Source organism: Xiphophorus maculatus, chromosome 20 (genome assembly GCF_002775205.1).
Source record: "Xiphophorus maculatus strain JP 163 A chromosome 20, X_maculatus-5.0-male, whole genome shotgun sequence".
In the NCBI taxonomy this organism is placed as follows: Eukaryota; Metazoa; Chordata; class Actinopteri; order Cyprinodontiformes; family Poeciliidae; genus Xiphophorus; species Xiphophorus maculatus.
In genome coordinates, this window is record NC_036462.1 from 21740215 (window position 1) to 21749892 (window position 9678).

General features: G+C 38.7%; 1 protein-coding gene across 1 annotated transcript; it reads left to right on the plus strand.

The window, feature by feature from the left end:
- The first annotated feature begins 818 nt into the window (after nt 1-818).
- Nucleotides 819-5456, plus strand: olfml3 (olfactomedin like 3). Its single transcript, XM_005804299.3, has 3 exons — nt 819-1049; nt 2955-3240; nt 4407-5456. The coding sequence occupies exons 1-3, from the start codon at nt 819-821 to the stop codon at nt 5189-5191; spliced, it is 1302 nt and encodes a 433-aa protein (XP_005804356.2). The 3' UTR covers nt 5192-5456.
- The last annotated feature ends 4222 nt before the right edge of the window (nt 5457-9678 follow it).

The following is a 9678-nucleotide window of genomic DNA, read 5'->3' on the forward strand; positions in this document are numbered from 1 at the left end:
GCATGTAGGAAATATAGAAAACATGGAGAAAAAAATATGTCCTAGTCAAATTAGTCTAAAATAAAATGCAAAACGCTTGTACATTTCACACACCATCCCTACATGGGAACACAGCAGTGGCAGTATTGTGCTGTGGGGATGCTCAGTTTGTGATCAGAGAAAATTAAACTGCTGTAGTGAACCAGCTACTCGCCAGACTCTGACCTTTGGGATATGAAGACTGTGTGGATAAAATGTACCAAAAGTCACACCTGAGCTACATGCAACTAGTTTCTCCAGACAGGAGACGTCATGAAGTTGATGAGCAATTAAGGCTTTTCTGCTAATCAATCTCAGTAGTTGTGTTCAACAGTTGATCCACTTTACTACACATAATTTATGGACCTATCTTTTAATTTCTCTATGTGTGTATTATTCCAATTTTAGAGTTAATTATGTGTCCAAAGCCTCATTTGAAATATCTTTACTGAGAAAAATGTCAAGGTGCTGTGTATGCTTTAATATAGAGTGCAGATAGTTTGCTAAAGACATTACAATATGACACGCATTTCCTTCTAAATTGAATTTCCAGCCACTGGTGTCTTTGTCTAAACAGAGGAGAGCAGCACCTCACCTTTTTTCCTTTGTTCCTTTACATAACTTCTGTCTTTGAGTGTCTTTAAAACCGAATGTTTAAGACAGTAGAAGGCTCCGGCACCCTTAAAGCCATTAAATGTCTTTTTTAATTTAAAAATGCTCCACTGTCGTTTTTCTTCCAAGATCACCAAACAAGATAAAACTGTAGAGTGAGTAGTATTGTCCAGAGCCTCCACCACCATATGGCTGTGGCTCCTCCCAGACGGCTAAGTAAAACATTCCAGCCCACCTCTGGGAGTCTGCTGCTTCCCTCACACTCTCTGACATCCAGTCAGGTTTTTACTGTAGCCCAAAGGTTCCTGAGCTGCGACAAAATGAGAGGATTTGTGCTGTTGCTTGCTTTGGTTTACTCTGCTACTGCTCAGCACCAGGCTCTTATTGACTACTTGGAACGGAGGCTCCTTGCGATTGAGGTAAGACTTTTTCTCTTCCTGTCGAGTCCTCAGTGCCAGAGTTTCCCCACAGAGGAAACTTTTGGAAACTGATGCAATGGAATGCAGATGTGGGCAAAATCCTGGGGAAAATGTTGGGAATACAGATCGGTTGCACTGATGTGAACCGTGAGCTTCTTTTGTCTGAGCCTGCAGCTCTAACTGCAGACAATGTGATGACAAAAACATTAAGTTTCTATAAATTACATAATTGTGAATAAATGCATTTGGAACGATGAAGTTCCAGTTGTTCATCACAGTGAATGTGTGCAAGATTTGGTGCGATACAAAAGTTTTTGCAGATTTTGTTTCAAATAATAAAAACAAATCTAGCAAATATACCTGATTAAATACAGAAAAGCAGTCATCAAATTATGATTTAATTCAAGTAAAAAAGTATCCAAGACACTTTGTCTCCCAAAATATCGATAATCTCTGATTACGTACTCTGATTCTTATGGAAAGTAGAGTTCAATTTCAAGTATGTACCTGACCTGTTGAATTAAGAAATCACTTGAGGAATCTATTCAGCTACGTTAGCCGGCTGTAAGAGCTTTACAACCAAAGCGCCGTCCTCTGATCTGAAGAAATTCATGAACACAGGATAAATAAATCAGTCAGGAAACAGTTAACCATCCACTTCTAAAGATTTAAGACTAACAAGCCTCATTTTGAGACCTACAAATGAAACAGTGGTGAACCCTCCAAGGAGTGGTCCGCCTATTAAAATTACTACAAAGGTACATTGTTGACTCATCCAGGAGGTCTTAAATAGAAACGGATCAACGTCCTAAACACTAAAGGCATCACTTGGCTCAGTTAAGGTCAGTGTTCATGATTTAACTATAAGGAAGCTGCTATTCAAAAAGAAAACATGTTGATTGTCTCACATTTTGGGAACTTATTCTGCTAACTCACTTAACTAATGGGCAACTGTTTGGAAGGTGTGTGTGTGTGTGTGTGTGTGTGTGTGTGTGTGTGTGTGTGTGTGTGTGTGTGTGTGTGTGTGTGTGGGTGTGTGTGTGTGTGTACCAGGTTTTCATATCCTTATGGGAACCAATTTCTGTCTACAATGAGGGGTTATGGGGACCATTGCTCCTTGTGGGGACATTTTCTTGGTCCCCATGAGGGAAATTGTTGTTTTTGGGTTAGTAGTTAGGTCTGTGATGGTTAGGTATAGGGTTAGGATTATGGTAAGGGTTAGGCTGTAGAAATTAATGAAAGTCAATGTGAAGTACCCACAAGTGATGAAAAAACTGTGTGTGTGGGCGTGGTGGTGGTGGTGGGGGCTGGGGGGTCACGTGTGTGTGTGTGTGTAGCTAACACAGTAATTTCAGATAAGTCAAACATGATGGACTTTTCCTGCCTGCTGTAATTGATTGAGTTTTGCTCTTTCCCAGAAAATCCTAAAGAAAGGTTTGTGACCTTGTGCCCATTCTCAGGTCTGAGTGATATGGAGTTTTTGGAGTGGCCTAGTCAAAGTCTGGACTTGAAGCTAACTCAGATGCTTTGACCTGACTCTAAACTGGTTGTGCTTATCCTCCAAAGTGGCTGAATTAAAGCAATTTTGCAAAGAAGGACGAGACAAAATGTGTCCTCAGTTCCCATACAGCAGATTCTGTCGTTATTGGCAAAAATGATCGTTCATGAAATATTTTACAGAATATCTGCGACAGAGATCTCAGACCATTTTCCTGGAAGACAGTCAGGCAGGGTGGGTGCTTGCTATGTGTGGGTCCTTCCTGATTAAAGGAGGCCTCTAAGGCCACAGAAAATTGTGGGCCTGAGTCATTTATAGCAAATACTATTTTAGTTGCAGTATAAAATAAACATCTTTAGAAGTTGCGGTTAGACTGAGGCTGCTCTAATCAGCTTTGTTTACAACAGGACAGAATCTCTCTGTGGCAAGAGCAGACCACACGCTATGCCTCCGAGCTGCGGGAGCTGAAGCAGCAGATGGTTTCTCAGCTGGAGAGTCTTGACAAAGAGAAAGAAACCCTCAGGATGACTCTGGACGGAGTGGGGACGAGGGTGGACCGGGTCGAACGGGAACTGGACTACCTGGAGACGCAGAACGGGGCTCAGCCGTGCGTGGACGTGGACGACAAGCTGATAGAGCAGCAGGTGACTCTGGTTAAGGAGAAGCAGAAGGCCAAATACTTCAAACTCACAGGTGAGATGTGCTGGTAGAGAACCGAACTCCTGATAACTGGTGAACCTGGATACTTTTTTTTCATGAAACTTCAGATAAAAATGCAGTTCTTACATCATATCATTCAATTTGAAGGGCCAAAAATACACTTGTCATTGGTTTTGCTTCATTACCAATGTGACTAAATATTGGGGCTTTTATTTTGAAGAGTACTTGTGAAATGTGTTCTTGGTTGAGGCCAATGAGGAAAACTATTTTAGTAATAATCTAACAAATACACATACTAGCAAGTCTATTATTATGAAGAGTATTTGTTGTATTATTTTGTATTTTTGTATAGGTAGATAAAATGGTGAGTGTAGATAGAAATATGTGACTATTGGGGTGAATTAAACATCTACTTTATAGAGATATCTGGAGCAAAATAGAAAGGAAAAAAAACAGATTACATTTTGAACCATAAAGCAGAATTGGCTGGATGATGCTTTGGTGATGATATACAGTCGTTTGAGTATATGTGTGATGGCAGGAAGTGTTTGTTGGCTTCTCTTTTTAAAGTTGTTGATGTGTTGGTTACAGGTGAGTTTATTATCCTCTGTAATAATAACTTACAACAATAATAAAAATTCCATTCTTTTTACAATCTATATTGTTCATAGTAATGCTGTTTAAATGACAGAGGGCCAGTGATGATTTCCTTTATTTTGCTGGTATTAAGGTAGAGGTAAATGGTTTTAAACCATGTTGTGAACGACAACGTAACTGGAGTATTTGAGGAATAAGGTGCTTGGTGAAGGACTAGTACAGCTGTTTGTGCAGTATGTGTAAAGAAAGGTGCTTAGTACACACTCTTGTGGTGCTCCAGTGCTGGTGGAGAGCGCTGCTGAAATGGTTGTGTCCACCTGCAAAGCTTGCGGTCTATTGGTCAGAAAGTTATGGATGATATTAATGAGGCATGGTGAAATGTTGACTTGATGTCTCTTTTGAATACTCATCTTCCTGGGGATGGTGTTGAAAGTAAAAGAGAAGTCCACAAAGACAATCCCGACAAAGATTCCTGGTTAATTGAAGAGCTACAGGAAGGCAGGACACCAAAACTACAATGAATTTTTACAGTGTTTAAAAATGTCAAAGCATTAGAAAATTATAACTAATTGTGTAAAGGCTGTCCCTCATGTCTTTTACAGACTGCAGTGATATGATCTCCAGCATTAAAGCCATGAAGATCCTGAAGAGGGTCGGAGGGCCAAAGGGGATGTGGACCAAAGACGCAGGCGGAGCCTCTGGGAAGGTTTACATCTTCAATGGGACAGCTGAGGACACCATCAACGAGTTTTCCACGGTTCAAGACTTCACTCGCTCAGCTGGCTTTTCTCTGTCCACCGACCTGAAGATTCCCTCGTCCTGGAAGGGAACCGGACATGTGGTCTACAACGACCACGTGTATTACGTGAATCAGGAAGAGGAGATAAAGGTGGTCAAATTCGACACAAAAAATAAGTCTATTACAGACAGTGTGGTCTTTCCAGTGCAGGATCATGTTCCTGTGTACGGCCTGAACCCTGAGACGGTGATGGACCTGGCCGTGGACGAGGAGGGCCTGTGGGCCATCTTCGCCACGAGGCAAAACGAGAGGCACATCTCTATGGCTAAGATGGACAGCAACTCCCTGGACGTCGAGCAGATGTGGGACACGAACTGCCCCAGAGAGAACGCAGAGACGGCCTTCATCATCTGCGGCACCCTGTATGTGGTGTATAACACCAAGCAGGTTGGCCGCTCGCGAGTGCAGTGCGTGTTTGACGTGAATGACCTGGTGACTAACGAGGAGGCGCCTCTGGTTTACTTTCCGAAGCGCTACGGCTTTCATGCCAGCCTGAAGTACAATCCTCAGGAGCAGCTGCTCTACGCCTGGGATGATGGCTACCAAATCCTCTACAAGCTTTCCATGAAGAAGAAGTTAGAAATCTGAGCCGAATGAAGTAACCCAGTACTTTAAAAAAGGGTTTATGCAAGTCATACCTGGCCAAAGATTGTTTATTATTTCAAATATTTGCAGTGTCTGTTTGCATTTTTAGGTTATCTGAAGTGAATTTTGTAATCTATAAGATTCAGCATATTATTGTCATTAATGTTACTTGATGAACCGTTTTCAGGCTCTGACAAATCTTTGACTGAGATGCAGTACACAACTCAAGCTTTGTTGAGCTTTCACAATAAACACCTCCCACATTATGTGCACTGCTGTCATTTTGTACGCATTTGTATGTAAATGCAGATAATTTGGGAATTTCTAACTAAACTCTTCTTGCAATTTAATTTGAGAAAAAGAGCCAGTTTGTGGATAATGTAGGTGTTAGTGTGTCACATTTAGATGATTATTAAACCAATTCTCAGTAGCTTTAACCCATAATCAGAAAAATGTGTAATACTCGTAACCAACTTCATCAATATAACATCTTCCCCAAGTATGATTCCCAAAGTAATCAAATTAATTGTTTTATTCATAACTTTATTAAATTAATACAAACCACTTAACAGACATAGTTTCCATTATACCGAACATGACAAAAATGGTTTGGCATATTGCACAGAGTGCATTATTTTCTTTAATTGCAAAGAAAACATGTAGATTTAACTCTATCAGCCCTTAATTATTATAAATTTTCTGGTTGCCTATTAATTCAATTGAATGTTGTGTCTTGATTATAAGATCCTCAGAAGTGTTGCTATATAGTTAATGTCAGAATATTTGTGCATGCTAGCAGGCTAGCACTGGTTCAGAAAAGTGTGCACCACCCTCTTAAAACACTTGTTATTTTGGAGGTAAAAGCATGAGACCCTGATAAATCATTTAACACTTTATTGCTATAAAAGCTGAAAGGTGCAGTAAGCTATTTGCATACACGTACTAGTACACACTTTGATACAGTGTTGAACACATTTTTGATTTAACTGTCTTCTAATCTTCATGCAACATCCTAACATCCTCACTCAGATGTATTTGACCTCTAATTTCTCCAAATCCATCAGATTGTGAAGACAGCCCTCTCCAGGTAAACGTTCAGATTTTCTGTCAGATATTACTGAAAACTCTGGCATGGCAACTCCACAACGTGGATTTTCCTCTTCTGAATGCATTATTTTGTTTCAAACTATCTTCATTTTTAGTTTTCCAGCAGACTTGTGAAGGTTTGGGTCAAAACTGACTGGTAATCGGGACTGTCTACAACTTTATCCCACTTCACAAAAGCTTCAGTTCCTCTAAATAATAAAAATAACCCTGGAGCATGATGCAGCCACTCCCATGTTTTAATGTAAGTATAATGTTTTTTCAATAATGTGCAGCGTTTCTGTTCTGCTATACTAAAACACACGACCTGGGTGTTTTTGTTGTTTTCTTAACTTTTAATCAATTTTGAAATACCCATGTCTTTAATGTGACATGATGTACATGATATATATATATTTTTTATTCTGTTCTCACCCTTATGCGTTACAACATTTTAATCCTTTGTAATCTAACTGCATGCTATTTAATTAGCTTAAAGATGCAATTGTCAGAAAATACTTACCACAGCTGGGACTGTGTTCATGGTTGATCATATTTACTAGATTTTATACTAAGAATGTAACCTCGAGTAAATTGAAGTTTAAAACTGAATCAAAATATGGTTTAACAAAGTGTTAGTTTAACAATCTTTACACTTATGCTGTCGAGTAATGTTGATTTCTATTATGTTCCTCCTGACAGACTTTACTGTTTTTTCAGATAATTATCCAGAGTAAATATTATATTATATTTGGAAAAGGAATTCAAATGATTTACTAATGTCTAAAGTTTAATAGAATTATAAACATTTTTATTTCTGTGTGTATGTTGAGTTGTTCCTGCTACCTTTGTAATGTATTTTGAGATACAACCACATTGAGATCAACTGTAGTTATGTTCAGCTTGTGGAAAGATTAAAAGCTAATTTGTTCCTCAGTTCCTCCAGAATCAGTAGCTACAAAAGAGTACAAATTAACAAATTAGGCTGTTTGTTTACAGGTCTGCTGGTTCAGCTGATGATTCAATATGACAGATATTATTTTGTTTTACTTACCAAAATTATGAATACCTCAAATCATAAACACAGGATCCTTGCTAAAACAAATAACTAAAATTAAAATAATAAGCCCTGACAAATATCTATAAAACTTAACTCAAAACCAGACTGAATCAAAGTCTTTAATTTACTTGTAATACCATTGAAAATCTCAGCTGCTCTCAGTAAAACAGACTCAACAGCTAAAGGAGAAAAAGAAAACAGATCTGCAAAACAGGCTCTGATCTTCTCTGTAATTACAGGCTCACGCTCCCAAACAAGAGCCAGATTATATCACTAAACAATCATTTTCCAAAAGGTTTCATTTACTCTGTTGTACTTGTCTTCTTGTCTCCATGGAGCATCTACACATGTGCTACTTACATGATCAGGGATGTTTTAAATATATCACGCGGTTTTCAGGTTAGATCCATAAAAGGAGATGTAGCAGCTTTTATTCTGCCGTAGAGAGAGGAGGTGAAGGATGAAAACCACAAAAGGTAGTTGTTCATGAAACCAAACACTGACCACGCCCCGTGTTTCAGAGGTGGGGACTGGATTTTGCAAAGCAAAGCAGTCTTCTTGTCATCACATATGAACTACAATGGAATTACTTTGCATGTTTCTGTAAAGAGAACCAATGCAATCCATTTGTGTGCAAACACTGTTTCGATGCTGTTTGAATTTTTTTTTATTGCACAAAGATTTTTTTTCCTGCTAATCCGTTTTCCAGAAAGGATTACAACAGACTTCTAACTGTTAGCCACATGCAGAAAAATTCACCCCAGTCAATTCAGATGTATTGACCTGTTTAGCTGCAGCTGCAGAATAGAAAATTGCTTTCTAGGTGTGTAGATCAGTGGGAGGAGGAAATAAATGGACCAAAAATGCTGGGAAACTGGTTTATACCACATCTACATGTAACAGAGGGGAAATTTCTCAGTACACAATATAAAAATCACTAACATTTATTCAGGTACTCCAGTTCTACGTTCAGTATGCTAACCATGCTAACAAGTGCATAGAGATAACATCAAGGCGCTTTTTTTTTAAACAATAAATTCTATTTTTATGTGTGTTGTGTCCTCACTGCTTCTCCTTATCATCCTCTCTGCTCCTGTTCTACGTATTTGTCCTCTATTTCAGGCCCAGAGCTTTTAGGGCCTCGTATCGTAGGAGTTAGAAACAAAACCCACAACCCAGTTAGCTCCAGTGGGTTGCTGTAGCAACCAGTAACTGCCACTTCATGGGGAATAATAAAAGACTGGTGAACCACCACTGTGAACTGTACTTATTCAGAGCCACGATGAGTGTGGGTTGCTCTTGTTTCCCAATATCCAGTACACAAGGTTTACACAAAATGTCTCCAACTTTATGACACAAAATGTCTCTAACTTTATGACACAAAATGTCTCTAACTTTATGACACAAAATGTCTCCAACTTTATGACACAAAATGTCTCTAACTTCACTTTGCATCCAGAAATTATTCCCCCCCATTCAACTCATTTCCAAGACCAACTCATTGTCCCACAGTGTTAATAACCACATCATTCTATTTGAATAACCATCTAATGCAAAAACAAAAGTGGTATAGAGGTTTATAAGGTGGCATTCTAATGAACCAATGTGAAAATGTTGAATCTAAAGTTGTTTTAAGTAAAAAAAAAAAATTTTGGAGTATAACCTCAACAAACAAAACCTTCTCTAACCTCAAATTAGACCAATACCTTAACGCTGCCCAACACTGAAGCCAATGGGGAGACATGTTTTATTTATTCCTTTATATATTGGAAGAACGCTGGCACAGATTATGCTGTGTGTACTATTGTTATCTAAGCAGATAGTCAACAGCCAGGCCAGCAGGGAGCAGTAGCTGTTTGTTAGCATAAAGTTCAGCCAATAAGTACATCCTTCCTTTTAAAGTGTTTTTTTGCTTTCCAGAGAGTCAGTACAAAAAGCCTGCTGACATCTACAGATCATATGAACTGCTTTCACCAAACAATCCTTCCTTCTACATGTTTATCTATGCTAATTACATTCAGTTGAAGCACTTTTTTTAAGCAGCTGACTGAATAACAAAACTTAACCATGATCAGAGATTAATTGAAATAACTTCACAATATTTATTTTTTATTAACTGAGGAACAACGGAGAGAATTGTAAAATTACACAACATGCATTTTTATGTCACAGTCATGGTGTTTCCAGAAAGCTTTGGTGCTTTTTGTGTTTCAAACCTTCCTTGTCACTCAACACACAACATACACTGTCGACACGACATGGGGGCTTTACCTTATCTTTCTTTCATTTGCATAGCAGGATCTAAATATTGCATTTACATAAACATACAAACCCACTTCCAAATGAC